The 17300-nt window shown below is 48.8% G+C and overlaps 9 protein-coding genes across 9 annotated transcripts; 5 read left to right on the forward strand and 4 right to left on the reverse strand.

Moving 5' to 3' along the window:
• Positions 1-1082: 1082 nt before the first annotated feature.
• FPRO_13249 (uncharacterized protein) lies at positions 1083-2516 on the forward strand (the record flags this gene model as incomplete). The annotated part of the gene is made up of 2 exons (XM_031222682.1): positions 1083-1694; positions 1746-2516. The coding sequence occupies 2 exons, from the start codon at positions 1083-1085 to the stop codon at positions 2514-2516; spliced, it is 1383 nt and encodes a 460-aa protein (XP_031088116.1).
• Positions 2517-2985: 469 nt separating this feature from the next.
• On the forward strand, positions 2986-4189 carry FPRO_13250 (uncharacterized protein; the record flags this gene model as incomplete). Its single annotated transcript, XM_031222683.1, has 4 exons — positions 2986-3101; positions 3147-3171; positions 3233-3464; positions 3513-4189. The coding sequence occupies 4 exons, from the start codon at positions 2986-2988 to the stop codon at positions 4187-4189; spliced, it is 1050 nt and encodes a 349-aa protein (XP_031088117.1).
• A 349-nt stretch (positions 4190-4538) lies between these two features.
• FPRO_13251 (uncharacterized protein) lies at positions 4539-5486 on the reverse strand (the record flags this gene model as incomplete). The annotated part of the gene is made up of 1 exon (XM_031222684.1): positions 4539-5486. The coding sequence occupies one exon, from the start codon at positions 5484-5486 to the stop codon at positions 4539-4541; it is 948 nt and encodes a 315-aa protein (XP_031088118.1).
• Positions 5487-7344: 1858 nt separating this feature from the next.
• Positions 7345-8939, forward strand: FPRO_13252 (uncharacterized protein; the record flags this gene model as incomplete). Its single annotated transcript, XM_031222685.1, has 5 exons — positions 7345-7458; positions 7518-7655; positions 7706-8069; positions 8118-8731; positions 8778-8939. The coding sequence occupies 5 exons, from the start codon at positions 7345-7347 to the stop codon at positions 8937-8939; spliced, it is 1392 nt and encodes a 463-aa protein (XP_031088119.1).
• Positions 8940-8990: 51 nt separating this feature from the next.
• On the reverse strand, positions 8991-10079 carry FPRO_13253 (uncharacterized protein; the record flags this gene model as incomplete). The annotated part of the gene is made up of 1 exon (XM_031222686.1): positions 8991-10079. One exon carries the CDS (start codon positions 10077-10079, stop codon positions 8991-8993), a length of 1089 nt encoding a protein of 362 aa, XP_031088120.1.
• A 329-nt stretch (positions 10080-10408) lies between these two features.
• On the forward strand, positions 10409-12255 carry FPRO_13254 (putative prephenate dehydrogenase (NADP); the record flags this gene model as incomplete). The annotated part of the gene is made up of 4 exons (XM_031222687.1): positions 10409-10524; positions 10890-10950; positions 11012-11123; positions 11222-12255. The coding sequence occupies 4 exons, from the start codon at positions 10409-10411 to the stop codon at positions 12253-12255; spliced, it is 1323 nt and encodes a 440-aa protein (XP_031088121.1).
• A 209-nt stretch (positions 12256-12464) lies between these two features.
• FPRO_13255 (uncharacterized protein) lies at positions 12465-13944 on the reverse strand (the record flags this gene model as incomplete). Its single annotated transcript, XM_031222688.1, has 5 exons — positions 12465-12762; positions 12816-13177; positions 13230-13547; positions 13602-13769; positions 13831-13944. The coding sequence occupies 5 exons, from the start codon at positions 13942-13944 to the stop codon at positions 12465-12467; spliced, it is 1260 nt and encodes a 419-aa protein (XP_031088122.1).
• A 1210-nt stretch (positions 13945-15154) lies between these two features.
• Positions 15155-15776, reverse strand: FPRO_13256 (putative 60S ribosomal protein L32; the record flags this gene model as incomplete). Its single annotated transcript, XM_031222689.1, has 4 exons — positions 15155-15263; positions 15317-15438; positions 15529-15653; positions 15740-15776. 4 exons carry the CDS (start codon positions 15774-15776, stop codon positions 15155-15157), a joined length of 393 nt encoding a protein of 130 aa, XP_031088123.1.
• Positions 15777-16245: 469 nt separating this feature from the next.
• On the forward strand, positions 16246-16916 carry FPRO_13257 (putative RPS16B-ribosomal protein S16.e; the record flags this gene model as incomplete). The annotated part of the gene is made up of 4 exons (XM_031222690.1): positions 16246-16311; positions 16379-16450; positions 16576-16638; positions 16716-16916. The coding sequence occupies 4 exons, from the start codon at positions 16246-16248 to the stop codon at positions 16914-16916; spliced, it is 402 nt and encodes a 133-aa protein (XP_031088124.1).
• Between the last annotated feature and the right edge of the window lie 384 nt (positions 16917-17300).

The following is a 17300-nucleotide window of genomic DNA, read 5'->3' on the forward strand; positions in this document are numbered from 1 at the left end:
CGGGCTCACCGTATCGACGCCTACCGCGGAGAAAAGCTCCGAAATACAGCAAACATTAATGACATAATGATGAACAACCAGGTCTATTAGATATAATAAGAGCTGGATATTACAAATAGCGTGGATCTAAGATCACTGATGTTGTAGTCGTAGCGATATTTTGGAGTGTCGTCCAATGCTAGTTTCTTGTTCCATAGATACCTACTATATTGGACTATTGCTGTCCGAAATTAGACAGCGAAGAACATTTCCAGCCTATGAATTGAGTTCAATAAAGTGATCTTCCCGATGTTGAATTAACAACACATGATTGTTAACACACATCCCCTCGATTCGAGGTGCCTCAACACCACGAGGAGTGAACGGTGATACTAACAAAGGTTAATTCTAACAAACAGCAAACAGAGTGGATGCGACTAACCTGGTCACGCTCTAAAACATGCAGCAGAGCTTACAGCCACTGATGCGTCAACATGAGGAAACCGTCTAAACACCATCTTTCCAACGTTTCCCAGAACTTCCGCTCGGGAGGCGTCAGATTTAATCCAACGTAGCCTCGTGTTGCCCTTGCAGAAGTCGTGCCAAGACCAACAGTGCCTGTCTTAGCTTCCGTCGTTTATCTCCTTAGGTGAGACACTTTACTAGATCGAGATGGTCGGCTTCCCATAGGCTTATAATGGAAAAGATCAACATCGACTGGAATGCGGAGCCAGGAGATTGAATCTAAATCCCGGACGATTTTGGTTAATGCTCGCGATTGGGTACCTTTGGTTCCTATGGATCAGCATTGTGATTAGAAAATTGGTAGAAACGGTAGAGGTGATTTGTTTCATGAGGGTGATGATCTCATCGTGGAAACACCGTTGAGAGAGGCGGCTCGCTTTGGTGTTGCTGTGAGAAAGTTGAGTGATCTTCAGGATCCAAGGCAGAAGCTAGGGATCTTGAGCAATAGAGCTTGGAATACGGGAAGCACAATGGCTGAGGGCATATAACCAGATGCCTCTTCACAGGCTGTCGGTCAGTTACATTCATGCTTTGACTCATATCTCATTTACTGTATTCTTCTTGTCTGTTCAACAATAATGGCCCAAGTGATGCCTCCAAAGCCAATGGCTGGTCTCCCTGCCTTGGCTGAGAAAAAGATACTTCCATTGACACCCCTCGGAGGTTCTTCTCCTTGGCAACGTCTCGATAATAGCTTGACGTTTTATCCTGACAGCCCTCCCCTGAGCTCTCCATCATCAGATACAGATGATCTTGATCAGTCGCTCTGTCAGTCCGTTGAGGTCAGCCAGAATGATGAGCCAGTCATTGCAGTCATCGGTGTTGGCTATGTCGGCACACATCTTGTCAGCTCATTCTCCTCCAAATATCAAGTCATTGGGTTTGACGTTTCTGCGAAGAGAATCGAGGACCTTGGTATTGAGTATCAGGGGCAACAGAACGTGCGGTTCTCTCGGGAGTCACAAGACTTACGAAGAGCTACGCACTTCTTGATATCAGTACCAACACTCCTCAGGCCTGACAAAACCATAGACTCGTCCTATCTTCGTGATGCGTTAAGGACTGTAGGTGAAGTGGCTCGTTCTGGGTCAACGGTCGTGATTGAAAGCTCTGTGGCGGTCGGTATGACCCGTCAACTACTCGGCCCGTTGGCTGCCAACCGCCAGTTCTTTGCCGGCATGTCTCCTGAGGTAAGTCTTCCTTCGTCCTTACATTCCGGTTTATATCCTAATGATTCGTAGCGAGTTGATCCTGGCCGCGTCGAACCTCCTGTTCAGTCCATCCCAAAAATCATCTCAGGCTTGGACGATATCACCCCTGGCTCCCTTGACGCTATAAACAGAGTCTATTCCACTATTTTCAAGACAGTTATTCCTGTTTCGAAGCCAGAGGTAGCTGAGATGATGAAACTTTATGAAAACTGCCAGAGAATGATCTGCATTGCCTACGCCAACGAAATGGCAGATGCTTGTATCCCACACGGCATCAATCCATATGAAGTCTGCGAGGCAGCCTCTTCAAAGCCATTCGGATATATGCCGTACTCCCCTGGTGTTGGCGTGGGAGGACACTGCATCCCAGTTAATCCCTTCTACCTTCTGTCAAACAGTCACTTCCCTCTGCTTGAGTGCGCTACACTTGCGATGCATGCTCGACCATCAAGACTAGCTGAGAGAATGCTCAAGAGAGTGAGACAAAGAGTTTCAGGAAGAGCACCTCGGATTCTTGTAGCGGGCATAGGCTTCAAAGCTGGCCAGTCACAGATCGACAACTCCCCAGGAGCAGATCTTGTCAAGAGTCTTGCTGTTTCGCGTGAAGTGGATGTATGTTGGGCAGATTCTTTGGTCAAGCAATCTGCACTACCTCAAGTACGTCGTCTCTTAGATGAAGACTGGAGAAAGGATGTCCTGGGAAAGTTCGATGTTATTGTTGTGGCTTCCAGGCAGACGGACATGAGCTTTGATATCCTGGATGAGCTGGATGGAGTTGATATTGAGAGGTGGTGTCAATGATTCACAGTATGGCAACGCAGATATCCATAGATTGTCAATATGACCGTATTACATAAAACACACTGCATTACATTACGTGATGCGAAGCTGTTGTTGCTGATGGCTTGTGTAAGTGGCAACTGAATTCGTACTGGTCGACTCGCTGGCCACTTCTTGCCAATTCCGCTTCTTCTTTGGTGCCCGATGATCTCATATTTCCTTTCGTGACAACTATAAATGAGACAGGTTTTCTTTTTCGAGCTGTTTAGCTAACGCCTCTTCCAATAGATTATTGACTACCTTCTCTTAGGCCAACAAAAACAGACCAGGTCCAATCATCAACCACAGCCACTTGTGGGTCAACTAATGCCCGGGCTGAGTCTCTGTACAACATGAAACTATTGCTTATTGATACCTAAAACATTCTCTTCTAGGGCCTCTTCCTTTTGTTATTTCTCGATTTCTTCATTGCTATTTGCGTCTGTCCAAAATGTCGACCCAATACATCAACGCCGTCTACTATCCCTCGTGGCGCTGCTACAAAGAGCGTCCTCCCTCATGCCTAGACACTGCTTCAATCACTCACATATTCTACGCCTTTGTAGGGTATGTTTCCAAAGAAAAATGATTCTCTCAAGCTAACGCAAGCAGTGTTAACGAGGATGGCACACTTCGAGTACGTAGTCTCACTCGAAACCCTGTAGTTAAGTTATACTGTTGACTGACTTCATCTGTAGTCCATCGATGATTGGGCCGACAACAATAAAGCAGTCGATGGCGAAAAGGGCTGCCTCGCGGCACTTCGCAAATTGAAAGGCCAGCACCCTCATATAAAGACACTCGTCTCGATCGGTGGTGGCTCGAGCAGCAAGGAATTTCCTGCACTTGCAGCAAGCAGAGTAGCGAGGCAAACTTTTGCTCGTCAGATCAAGGAATTTTGTGACACCCATCATTTCGATGGAGTCGACAGTATGTTGATACTCAGTCGAAAGCTGCTTCAAGTCTAACCTGCAACAGTTGACTGGGAGCACCCTCAGACTCCAGAAGCTGGAAATAATTATGTTCTGTACCTGCAGGCCATCCGAGAGACCATTCCGGCTCCCAAATACCTGCTGACAAGTGCTCTTCCCACTGGCGAGTACTGCCTCAAGCATCTCAACTTACTGGTCGTAGCGCAACTGCTCGACTTCCTCAACCTCATGGGCTACGATTTCACGGGCGGCTGGACCGACGTCTGTGGCCATCACGCACAGCTGCTGCCTCCAAGCAACAACCTAAACGAGGTGTATCCCACCCTTTGCAAGTCATGCCAGCGCGGTGTCGACTACCTGACCTCGCAAGGTTTCCCCAGCCGTAAAATAATCCTCGGCATTCCAGTATATGCCAGATATTTTGGACAGGCCCGTGGACCAGGACATCCTTTCAAGGGCTCGGGCGAAATTGACTACTGCGATTTATCGGATGAATGGGTAGCAGGCGCAAAAGTGGATGAATCCGTTGCAGCGGCATCCTTTGTCGATACTAAAGGAGACAAAGGCTTTGTCTCTTTCGATGTTCCTAGCACAGTTTGCGTTAAGGCGAGGTATGCCAAGGCAATGGGCCTGGGCGGTCTGTTCTACTGGACCGGTGCTGGCGACCGAGCAGGCCATGAGAGTTTGGTCGCTGCGGGATGGAAGACACTTCATTCCAAGTAGCCGCTGGACTACAGGGGGTTGATTCATGAGTCACACAAGATACTTCACATGAGGCTGTTTTAGGAGATGAGCATGGTCCAAGACTTACTTGTTAGTTTTATTTGTTTTTCACCTACCGTTACCTACCGTACCAGAGGGCGTATAGCAAAGTCCCTGCCTTTATCCACCAACGTTTTGCACTGCCTAACGTAGATCCCACACGAGCCAAGCTATCCTATCCTTGAGGGAAAACATACCTGTGAAATAAACTACCAGTTTTGGTGATTAAATCTGCCGTTCGCATGAAAAGACTCTGAAAAAGCAACATCAGTAACATCACGTTAGTGGTACACTTACCTTGTGAATGGTATCATTTGAAAGCATCAGGATCCATGAACTGATCCCACAATGCGTCCATCTCCTCCTGGCTTAGCTCTTCCGCCTCTGCCGCTTTCGCTTTGTCTTTTTCCTCTTGCGCCGCCAGACGGTCTCGTTCTTCCTGTGCTCGACGTTCCTCGTGAATCTTGTTATACGAGTCAACTAGTTCTGCAAATTGGGGAATTTCAGTTTTCGGGATACTGTTCGTCTGGGGATTCACCAGATCCTGTCTGTCTAGCATCAAATCTGCTGGTTTCACAAAGACTCCGGCGGCATCAGAGGCAGATTCTTGAGCTTGCTGCTCAAAGTGTTGAGCCGGAGCCATCTGACCAGGTTGCACAGGCATTGTGAAAAATGGGATCTGCTGCTGCCCCAGTGGCTGATACTGAGGAGACAATTGAAATCCATACTGAAAGGCTGGCTCCCAAGGGAAAGCGGGCATTGTTCGCTGCTGAGGGGCCGGGTCTTGACGGTCTCTCATGTTTGAAGAAGCCAACTGGGGCGGGGAGGCACTTCGGCGACGATCACCAATATACTGAATAGAGGTTGGAAGAGGAGAAGCTGCTGGGACACTGCTGCGCCGAGGGCTTACCAAGGCTACCGCCCCTTCAGAGCCGGCCGGTGTTTCCTCATGACTCCCGAGATTAGAAATATTATTGCCCAGGCTTTGTCTTCTATGCCGACGTGAGTTGTGGGGATCTATGGGCGCTGATTGTGCCAGCGGACCCGACTTATCGTCATGATCAACCTTGGGCTTTGCGATGGCACGGCGACGTCCAAGCCCATGAGTCGGACGAGATGCCTCTTCTCCAATAACAAAGTGCTGTAGGAGAAATTGGTTCTGGCTGAGTTGGCCACGGGTTGAGCGGCTCGGGCGGCGAAGACCCTGCTGCTCGTTGGTAGGAGTTTCAGTAGGAGTTTTAGCGGAAGAATCGGCCATTTTGACAAGTTATTTTCAGGTGTTGATTTTACTTGTTTGTGTGGTGCTGAGTGAGAAGTTGGGGATGATAAATGCTTCAATTGCTTCCAGTGGCTAATTATGTATCCCATGATTTTGTCTGCCACTGGACTGGAGATACACTGTTCTTCATATCTTCGGCAACCCACTGTGATGGACTTCAGGAACTATTCAGCGCTGAGAAGCTGTGTTCTCGCAGAGGATGCATCAGCACCTCATAAGGGCATTAAATGAACAGATACTCATGCCGTGGCATCCTGTCGCACCAAGTAACAAAGCGCCTGTACTGTAAGGCTGATTAAGAATGGGAAGTGAACAGCAACCTAACAAGCGCTATGTCATGATTATTGATTGGCGAACAAGAAGCAACGAGGGGAATCTGGTCGTTGAGGACTCCATTCGCCGTCATTTTCTGGGAAGCAAACAAGGTCGGACGCGAAACCCATTTCCTTGTTACCACAAGCGCTAGAACCGCTTTAACGCTTCACTTGAGTGATAGAAATCGAAGAGTGTTGACGCGTAGATATCGAAGGCTTCAGGGTGGGATTATCGTGGCTTTTCGTTGATGGTGTTTCACTTGGATAGAAGGAGGCAAGATTTACATGCATCAAGCTTGATTTTGGAACAACCATGTTGGGCCGTCCCTTTGAGGGAGGCAAAACTTAGGACCTTCTTTATCCCAAGTGCCGGAATATCTGATCTAAAAGTATCCTAAATCTACCCTAAATTTAACGGTTTACCTAAAATCTCCTCATGTCTGAGGATGGAGATGGTAAGTTTTCTCGCTCCCTAAGGGCCTCTCCAGGCATTTAAAGATACGCTACCAGGGGAGACAATATTTGAATCAACACCTTCAGGCAAATGATTGATAGAAGATAACTTACAAAATTCTTTATTTAATTCATTCAGCGTTTTCATGTTCATAAGTTCTTTTAGCCAGAACTAGAGTGATAAAGAATAAGTGCAAGGAGGGCAGCCTTTACCACGTACATCATGTGTGGCGCGACCTTAACACCGCCACTAAGCCTACGTCACTGAGCGCCAAAAGATGTCACTGGTGAGGTATCGTAGATCGAATTACAGAGAGGCCTCTTCCACGGTCCCTGCCAAGGCAGCGATTGGACTGGGCTGAGATGTCGTATAAAGTTGATCTGCAACCCCCCAACACCTTATTTTTCCTCGTAAACAAGCTTCTTTCAACGACATCTCTTCAACTTCAACACACAAAGGTGAATACAAGCCTTTTCCTTCCGTCAACCGTACCTGAGCTAACAATATTCATCTAGACAACCTGCACTTTCAAACTTGCACAACAAACAAAAAAACAAAATCATGGGTCTTTTCTGGTCAAAGGGAGTCGGCGGTCGCCATTTCGGCACCAGTGTTCATGTTGACAAGCATGGCGTCCGACGGGGTCCTTGGCGATTCTCTCTCGGAAAGTTCAGCTGCTTCCGTCGCTAAGTACCTAAAATAGGTAGTCACTTGGCTGCACCTCAACAATCTTCTGATGGAACAACAAACGTCTTGACGACACTGGAACGATGACACGACAGGAATGGGTTCTTAGGAGTTCTGGGTCGATGGGGGATAGATATTAGATTGTCCCTCCTAATAAAACTTGACTTTGCACAAAATTGAACTTGACTGTGATGATGATGTATTTTCTTGGTGTTTGATCATTAACTACAGGGTAAGCTTAGTGGGGTTCCGGATCCACACATTCAACTCTCTACCAGCGTGAACGCGTGCCTGCCATTTCAAGTTAAAGACATTGACTTCACAACTGTCTCCAAACATGACGAAAATATATTCATGAGCCATTTGAACAACTCGAGGCGTCATGGCGCTACTCAATTTCACCCTCAGTGAGGAAGGTGTTTCCGCTTTTCGCGATGCCCTCATTTGCCTGAACAAGTTCAGTGACGACGTTTCACTCGAGGCCCGCAAGGATTCAGTATGTTTAACATGTGCCAGAAGGCTCCCATCTAGCCCAATACTCATATATCACTCTAGTTTATTCTCACTACTCTCAACACCTCAAAATCTGCTTACGCAAGTGTCAGATTTGCGACGACAAAGTTCTTCTCCCGGTACCAGTACCAAGGAAATCGCCAATTTCGTGACCGTTTCTACTGTACACTCTATATCCGAGTAAGCCCACTCCCCTCCTTCATTGTATAAATCTTGCTGACCACCTGAAGGCTTTAATCTCTTTATTCCGAAGCCGTACGGCGCCTGACTCACAAAGGGATGCAGAGAAGCAAACGCTCATCGACAGATGTGATGTTGCAATTGAAGATGGAGAGGGAGTTCAAAGTCGATTCATCGCACGTCTCATCTTTCGAAATGGACTGACATCTACACACCGTCTCCCATTCGAGGCTTCTGTACCAATCCACGCCAAGTTCAACAAACAAGATGCCCCCCACCACTGGACAATCTCTTCACGCACATTGCGGCAGCTCATGGAGCACTTTGGCCCCGGTATCGAGTTTCTCGATATCAACACTGATGGGGATCATGTCAATTTTACTTGTTTCAGTGAGAAGACTGTGAGCGAGGATGGTGCTTATCTCTTGACAAAATGCTTGCCTATCAGCTGACATTGAATAGCGGTCTTGAAAAAGCCACTCCAAACGTCAATCGCTGTCGAGGCGGATGAATTCGACGAGATTGATGTGGAAGACAAGCTCCATATTGTCATATCCGTCAAAGACTTCCGCGCTATTATTCAACATGCTGGCATTACAGGCAACGATGTGTCAGCCCGATACTCAATTCCTACACAACCCATCCAGCTTTCATATACTGGCGATGCCATGTCATGCGAATTCCTTGTCATGACTGTTGGCGAGCGCGGGACCAACACTGGCCAGAGGACTAAGAAAGGGCGCAAGAACGCAACTCAGAATACTGGTCCGCGTCTGGAAGCCACATCACGGCGGCCGAGCATGGCTCCTCCAGAGTCACAACCAGCACCCGCGCCTGCCCCTCCTCCCCCATCATTGCCTCAGCCTAATTCAACACCACAGATGAGCGCTGCTAGAGCCAGCGCTTCGCGCGTAGGGGCGTTTGACCTTCGACCCTCTCAGAGACCGGCACCACCTGCGACTAACAGATCTGAGAGTCTATTCGTTGAGGATGAAGGCTGGGAGCCTATCAACTACGAGGATGAAGAGCTTGCAGAGGACAATGCTAAGTTGGGATGGGATCATAGCATAGATCCTGTAAGTTGCAAAATCCCTTCCTTTGACCATGTACTGATTATAGTAGAACGCTTCTGATATAGACACGAGCCGCTTCTTGGAGAACCTTGCTCCTGTTGAACCCCAAGCCGAAATTCCCCACCCACCACCAACAGATGCTGAATCAACATACATTGAGCCAACACAAAAGTTGACAGAGGTTGAAAGTCTGGCCCTGTTCCCCGACTAGGGCAAGGAAATGGTATGAAGGACGAAAGATGTGGCATCTAGACGAGTATATTCACTCAGCTGTAATGAAAACCCAACTGGTGGCACACCCTGCCCCGACTTCTCCTATTTTAGAGCCCAGGGGAATGAATTTAGATGAAGCAATGGTATTCCACCGGCCTTTGACATCGTTGTTATCAACTTGAGGTCCACAGTTGCCATGTTCACCCCATCCCCATGATAGAACATCGCCTGCGGTAGAGAGAGCTACAACATGTTCGCTGCCGATTGCAATCTTGCTTAGCTCGGGTAGATTCGGTGGAGGTAGTTGTCCGTGATCATCTCGTCCCCAGGCTTGTAGAGAGCCGTCCTTTCCCAGTACATAGAGATTTCCCCAGCTTGAACCCACGTCCTTCCACTCAGGACATGTCTTTGGTGCACCTGATTGAATATTCCATTTGTCTGAACCCAGAACCTTGATGTGTCCGCTTTGTGGGTCGCCGAATAGACATGTGAATTCTCTGCCACAGACAGCTCTTGTGATCTTGAAGTCGATGGCCTCAATCTTTCTAGGAGCATAAAGGACTTGACCTGGCTCACCAGCTTGGGATTTTCTCGCATTACCCCAACCGTAAGCATCACCATTGTCAAGAACTGCAACGACATGTCCCATACAAGCAGCGACGTCCACAACTTCTGTTCCCGGAGGTGGGAATTCTCGAATTTGGGTTGCTGATGGTGTTCGAACGATGAGTTCTCCCAGACCTAGTTCGCCTTTCAATCCCGCCCCGAGACTAAAAACTCGAGTCTTCTTTCCATCTGCATCTTTAGCCACAAGGATAGAAGCCTCCCACGTTGCTGTGATCAAGGCAATCTCACCAACTGGAGATTCTCCATTCTTGGTAAGCTGAATCTCTCGAAACACGGCTGCATCTGGACCAGTGTTCAATCCACATGCACCAGGCGTGGGATCACCGCTCCAGTAAAGTTGGCCAGTTTTTGTGAGAAGTAACGTATGGTTCCCACCCGCTGCGACTCTTGTAATGGAGGAGGTTGGAGGGTCAGGATGGAAGAGGACCTGCTTCGGCACTGAAACGTCTTCTTTGTGGCCAATGCCCAACTGACCAGAGCCATTTGAGCCTAACGCAAACACGACCTCCATTTTTTGAAAAAAGAAGCGAAATTATGAACCGAATCAGTGCAAGTCACCAAAAGCTCCTCCTCTCGATCTTCTGCGTACTTCTCTTGATGCTGGAGTGGATAGCTTCATAGATCCACCTATCGCTATAACGCGAAATAGCGGTGGCTTACGTAACGCGCCTGAAATCTCCACCATAAAGAAGGTCGCGAACTTTTTTTTTCACTCTGACTTTTTCTTCACTCTCAAACACACTCTTTTGAGCTTTCCGCACAAAGCTCTTTTAAAGCACAGTCGCTTGAGAGGATGTGATTCGTGTTTCCCGCTCTTGCTATCATCGCGCAGCAGATAATATGGCTTCACAATCGCAGCCCGTCCCCGAGGGGATGGAGAACTTCGTCGTCGGACTGATTGGTATGGGCGACATGGGCAAGATGTATGCCGAAAGGCTGTCTGCCGCTGGCTGGAGGTAAGTCCTGGATCCATTGTGATTCGCACTTCCAGCTCCAGCTCCTTTTCTTCAAACGGTAAGCCAACTCTCCCTCAACACCCACTCCCCTCCTCTTTTTCATGATGACTAGAGCGCATTTGGCTCGAGCATTGTTCAGGGACGCCTGGTGTCCGTTATGGCCATCAGAATCGGACCTGTGCTCTCAATGATGTAAACGCTTGCTACCTTAATTATCAACTGTCTGAATTTTCACCCCTTCTACCTCATTTTGTTAGCATTTCTACTTGACACAAAAGCTAACGACTACAAGAACAGATGCTCTCTCCCCCTGTGAATGCAACCCCAAACCGGATGCCGAGTGGCTAACGGCGGATCTACTTTAGAATCATGGCCTGCGACAGAGAAGAGAATCAGGAAAAGCTTCAGAAAGAATATGCTGGAAATGTACGGCTTAGTGATTCCTGCCTGCTCTGCCTTGCTCCAAGTCGCTGAAGCTATCGAATAGAAAAATATAGAAATTTGTCGAAATGGCCACTATGTTTCCCGCGCAAGCGACTACATCATCTATAGCGTCGAGGCCGCCGTCATTGACCGTGTAATTGCTCAGTATGGACCATGTACGCGCCCTCTCTTCGTATCCCTTGTGAATATTTCCCTCGAGCGCCTCTTCTCGAGGTTAAACAGTAGCCATCTAGACACTGACTGTTGTGGCCAGCTACCAAGCTTGGTGCCATTGTTGGAGGTCAAACCTCTTGCAAGTCCCCCGAGATCGCTGCCTTCGAAGCTCACCTCCCGGCCGACGTCGACATTATCTCGTGCCACTCACTTCATGGCCCCAATGTTGACCCAACTAACCAACCCCTTGTGCTCATCCAACACCGCGCCCCAGACTCAGCTCTTCGAAAGGTTGAGACTGTCCTCAGCTGTCTCCGCTCAAAGTTTGTCCATCTCTCAGCCCGCGAGCACGACCGTATCACCGCCGATACTCAAGCAGTCACCCATGCAGCCTTCTTATCTATGGGTAAGGCGTGGCATGCTAACAAGCAATTTCCTTGGGAGCTGAGTCGATATGTTGGCGGTATTGAGAATGTCAAGGTCAATTTGATGTTGCGCATCTACAGTCAAAAGTGGCATGTATACGCTGGCCTTGCTATTCTCAACCCTGAAGCGAGTGAGCAGATCTCACAGTATGCACGAAGCGTCACCGATTTGTACAAACTCATGCTCGAAGGAAACCGTGAGGGCTTCAGAGAACGAGTCTACCGGGCACGCGACAAGGTATTCGGTCCATCAACGACCTGGGACACACGCCCCTTGCTCGAGCCGTCGATCTTGTCGTCCTTCTCGCTCGGTACGCCCACTGATGAGCCTCGACCCAACAACCATCTCTCGATTCTTGCAATGGTCGACTGCTGGGCGGCGCTCAACATTGTGCCATATGATCACATGCTCTGCAGCACTCCTCTCTTCCGTTTGCGCCTTGGTGTCACTGAATACCTGTTCCGCAACGAAGATGTCCTTGAGGCAGCCATTGAGACTGCAATTGAGGATAAGACGTACCGGAGTGACGATCTGGAGTTCACTTTTGCAGCCCGGGCCTGGGCTGAGTGTGTGAACCTGGGACATTTCGAGACGTGGGAGAAGCGGTTCGTGAGTACTCAACAGTTCTTTGAACCACGGTTTGAGGAGGCCAAGGTGGTGGGTAATCAAATGATGAAGAAGATATTGGAGAATTCCAAGGATAATTAGTAGAGATGGACCAACCATAGGTTAACAAAAGAATCATACTCGCACAGAAGCAAATGTTCCAAGACTCTAGACAAAGCCTGACTCGACCAAGTATCAACCAGTCCGACAACTTCTCAAACGCCGCAAAACCCCAAACCAGTTTTAAGTGCACCACCAAGTCTTGTACCCTCAATGGTTTCCCAAGCACACTCTTTTCCTAACCATCATCCTTACACCTGAGTCATCACATCGGGAACTCTAGCCTCGATGCTCTCCTCTGTTATCGCAACACCATGGTCAGTCCCGAGTGACATAGGCGATGGTTCTTCGCTATTGCCTCCATTCTCGGTCCCTGGCGATGTAATATTGGATGCATCACTGAGGGACGAGGTGGTTGTCGGGACAGTATTTTCACCACCACCAAAAAGGCTCCATGAATATCCGTCCAGAGGAAGGATATTAGACGTACTAGACAAGAGTTGATCAGTTAGACGGCGACGTGCGGATCTCGGGCCAGGAGTAGTGGGACTGCGCCGTCTTGGTTAAAAAGGCCGGCTTAAAACATCACTCTAAACACTTACCGAGGAATCCGTGTGGCACGCTCTCTCTGTCGTGGGTGCCGACCGTGGGTTTGATCATCCTCATGCTCGTCGGGTGTCCGGAAAGTAGCCAGCCATGGCCAAGGGTTTCCCAGTAAGTCAGGCGTCGAGGCAACAGCCTCTGCATCACCCTGGGCGGCATCGGCCAAGACCTTCTCCTCTTCGCGCATACGTTGCCTTTTTGCAGCAACGTTCTTAACAGTGGGCAACTGCCGTGCTCCTCTGAGTCCAGAGATTGTACCCCTAAGCCCGTTCCGAAAAGGTTGGTTCTGATTATGAGTTGCGAGCATACGGGCGATCTGGTCGTCAAGCAGTGCCATCATTCGACGATTGCCGATTTGAGGCTAGATGCACTCGTCAACAATCTGCCATTAATGATCAGGAATCGAAACTCACTCTCGGGCGGTGCTCGTCAATATATTTAACAACATCTTTGTCAATGACTGGCCTTCCGCCTAGAGACTCGAAACCAAAACCGGCAGCAGCTGTTGGAGTGATCTCGCCATCGGCGACTGCATTGAGACTCAAAAATGCCCGATCAACGCACACGGGACGGCACCTTTGGCAGATCTTGTATTGACAAAGGGTATCTTCATCCAGGGTCCGTTGTCCCTTATCACTGAATGAAGACTCAAACCCCAGGGGTGGAAGGAGGTTGCTAAACAGGGCGGAGGTGCTTTTTTGTCGTTCCTCCTTTGCAATAACGTCCTTTAACTACCACAAATATTAGTATACTCCGAGAGCTGCAGGTAAATAATGTTGCCTCACTTCCTCTCGCTGTCTTAGGATAGTTGCAATTTGATCTGGTCGGTAGGATGCCATCTGCTCGGGAGTGAGTTCTTGAAGAAAGCTAAGTTTGTCGCGTCGAGCTTCTGCGCTGCCTTTTCGAATAACCATGTTCTTGCGAAAGCTGAAATCCAAGTAGTCCATGCATGGCTGCTCTCCAGTTAGTTATCAACGTCTACCAGATGTTTCTCTTCCATGGAAGGCCTCTCACCAGTCTCTCTTCAATTATCTTCTCATGATCCTGTGTACACTGGTAAAGCCACCCAAACTGACCGGGCTCATGACAAGAGGAACATTCAGAGTCCGCGTCGTAAATCCGGGTCATGGTGAGATGGGTGCATGTTGGTTTATAGGGTTGCTGCTGCATCAACCGTGGTGGTAGAAAGGCCATTGTCATGCTGGAAAGGCCAGAATCGGCGAACATGCTCCGAAGGTGCATTTAATCAAATGCTTGAGCATACAGAGAAGACGACAAGGTTCCGGGTAAAGGAGCTCGAGTCAAGTCGTAAGAGGCTGGTTGACTATAAGCGATGCCGTGTATAAAGTTGCTTCATGATATTGAAGAGGTTACCAGGAAGGGGGACGAGACGGGAGGGGCCCAAGGGAAAATTGCAATTCATGGAAAGGGAAGTTTCTTCTTACCTGCAAGCTGAAGACGAGGCGGGAGGTTTGGCTCGTCGTCATGGCCGGCTGATATGCCATGAGATTGGGCAAGTGCGAGGCAAGTGGCAGCTGCCTGCCAACCGCCAAGGTAGCACCATCAAAGCAAACTCTTCTTTATACGTTTTCCAGATGAAGACATCAGTCTTCACCTTTTATGAGGTAGATCGTTGCTGAAACGTGCTCTGATGATGTAGGTAGTCAAAGTTGGTTTGTAGCTGGTTCTGCGAGGCTTTCATCATATCGTCCTAATGGACATCAGTTTGCTTCGCTTCAAGGCTGTGATCTTTGTCACTAAGTCACAGCTTCCTCAACATACCTAAGGTAAGTAGTATTGTTTTTCTTAAAGACGCAGTGAATTGTATTAACGAATTCGTTTGGGAACTACAAAGCCCTCAGGCATTCATCATCCCTTATTTCGTTTGTGTCCAATAGCCAGGTAAGACGCCCACAGGATTGTCTAACCTTGCGGACTATTGCAATCAGATTCAGGCTTATATAGGCACCAACGTCATAATCAGTATTCGCTGTAGAAGTGAAACGGTCAACATTTCGAGGACTTTGGGGAAGCAGATGGGGCCCTTATGGGGACTTCTTGTTTATTTCCATGGTCTCATCCACATTTCACAACATGTTCACCCACGCCTCCATCGAAGTCCTCATCAGCTTCGAGTGGATCAGACATATATTCCATGTCACTTCCGACTCAAAAGAGATTTTGCTGCTCAAGCGGCTGATGCCAGATATCATTGTCGTTCAACGGCGCGTTTTTTATTCTCTAGCATGCCATGGAGCTATGTGCCAGAACCGCAAGTAACGCAAACCCCTTTCCGATGCATAACCGTAAAGCAGCCCAATAACCGATCCATTTCCTTTTAAACCTCGGTGGTAACCTTCGCCTTGGGGTTGGTGACCTTGACACCCAGTTGCTTGGCGCGGGCAATGATGTCAACTCGCTTCCTCGACGAGACGTTGTGGGCAATCCTGAAAGCATGGTTAGCTACAATTGGTCGAGTGATATAGGAGGGAGAGCGTACTCGGCAGCGTGGGTTCGGTTGTGCATAAGGAGAAGCTCGACATCGTTGACGTTGCTGACGAGGAAAGCCTTGTGGCCGGAGGGGGTCATGTAGCGGGTCTTCTTGTTGGAGCCATAGCCGATCTGAAATCATGCAACATTAGCACTAAGTTCCACGTCCCGCTTGGTGAAAAGTCCATGATTCTCATCGGTCCTCGCAAAGGTTCGACATACAGAGGGCATGGCAATGGTGCCGCGGAATCGTCGTCGGACACGGCTGTCGATACCCTTAGGCTTGCGCCAGCTGGGGTCGACACACTTGAAGCGATCACTCTGGTGACGCTCGAAGCGCTTCGTGCCTGCACACACAAGTCAGCATTTTGACTATCACTCATTTCTCCTTCGGTCGCTCGTGTTGTCGCAAAGGAATGTCGAATTCACGTACGCTTCTTGACGATCTTGACGTGCTTAGCGGCAACCATTCTGTAATATGTTAATGAAGCGTCTTGGTTGATGGTAGATGTGGTTTGCTGACCTGACGACTGCACAGGGGACGGTTAGTAGAACGTTGAACTTCGGCTGTGAGTTGTTAGACGCACGAAAATTTGTCAAGGTGGGCAGTCCGGCTCACAATGCTCGTAGTGTTCACGTGCAGTGCCCTAACGAGGGTCGATGGATTTGGAGAAATGTGAGTTTGTCGTGGAAAAAAGACCGTGCAAATCTTACTCTAAAAAGGACTACGCCCGTTGATGTAATTTTGTCCACGTCGTCTCAATTTTTCGAAGCCCTGGCTTTGTGCGTGGGTCTCTCTCTTATTGGCTAAGAAAAAGGCACGGTCCCACTCGGCACTAGCGCCTTTCACGAAAGAGACAGAATCTAAACTCCCACCAAAAGATCACCACGCTTTCAACCTCCGCCCGCCGCCCAACGACAACACCAAGACCAGCAATCATGTCTACTCAGTCAGTGCAGTGTTTTGGTAAAAAGAAGACCGCCACCGCCGTTGCTCACTGCAAGGTACGCGAAATCCCAGCATAAGATGAGAGAATGAGCCAGAGAAGCTGACATGACTTGAAATTTCCAGGCTGGCCGCGGTCTCATCAAGGTCAACGGACGACCTCTCTCTCTCGTCCAGCCCGAGATCTTGCGCTTCAAGGTACGAATCACGAATCCCTCGACCGTTTAAGTAAGCACGTCGTTCAATTATCGAATTCGACACGACGATGCTCCCGGATGGTGTTATGTTTTGTTCGGAACCAAAGATTAACACTGTTATCCTAGGTCTACGAGCCTCTTCTTGTTGTTGGCCTTGACAAGTTCGCCAACGTAGACATCCGCTGCCGCGTAAGCGGCGGAGGGCATACCAGCCAGGTTTCCGCCCTTATTTCGTCGATATAGACAATTTGCTGACTATGTATCAGATCTATGCCATCCGACAGGCCATTGCCAAGTCCCTGATCGCCTACTACCAGAAGTTTGTCGATGAGCACTCCAAGAACCTCCTCAAGCAGGCTCTTGTCCAGTTCGACCGAACCCTCCTCGTTGCCGACAACCGCCGATGCGAGCCCAAGAAGTTCGGTGGTAAGGGTGCCCGCTCTCGCTTCCAGAAGTCTTACCGTTAAACGGTTCAAGATGTTTGTCGGAATGGGGCAAAAAAGCGTCGAGCCGGAGCGTTGGTGCAGTGGAGGATACTATGGGCAGTGCGAAAAAGGGACTGGAGTCACAATTTCCCTGGTTTGGGAATGGGTTTCCCATTAGCATTTGCATGGTCTTGCTTTTGGCGGATTGTAAAGGATCTGGCAGGCAAATGAAATCTTCAAAGTTAACTATGCGGCCCGTGCTGCTACGCACTGTGATGTTAATGAATTGCCGCTTTGCTGGACTCGCTCCGATACTCAGTTTCCTATTTTCATATGTGACGACCTGTTTTCAAAATTTCCGGAGCATGCAAATATTGTTGCCGGGCTTATCTTCGTCGAGTCAAGATAATCCAGTAGTGGAAGTGC

The sequence above is a fragment of the Fusarium proliferatum genome (genome assembly GCF_900067095.1).
Source record: "Fusarium proliferatum ET1 genome assembly, contig: FPRO_scaffold012, whole genome shotgun sequence".
Lineage (NCBI taxonomy): Eukaryota > Fungi > Ascomycota > Sordariomycetes > Hypocreales > Nectriaceae > Fusarium > Fusarium proliferatum.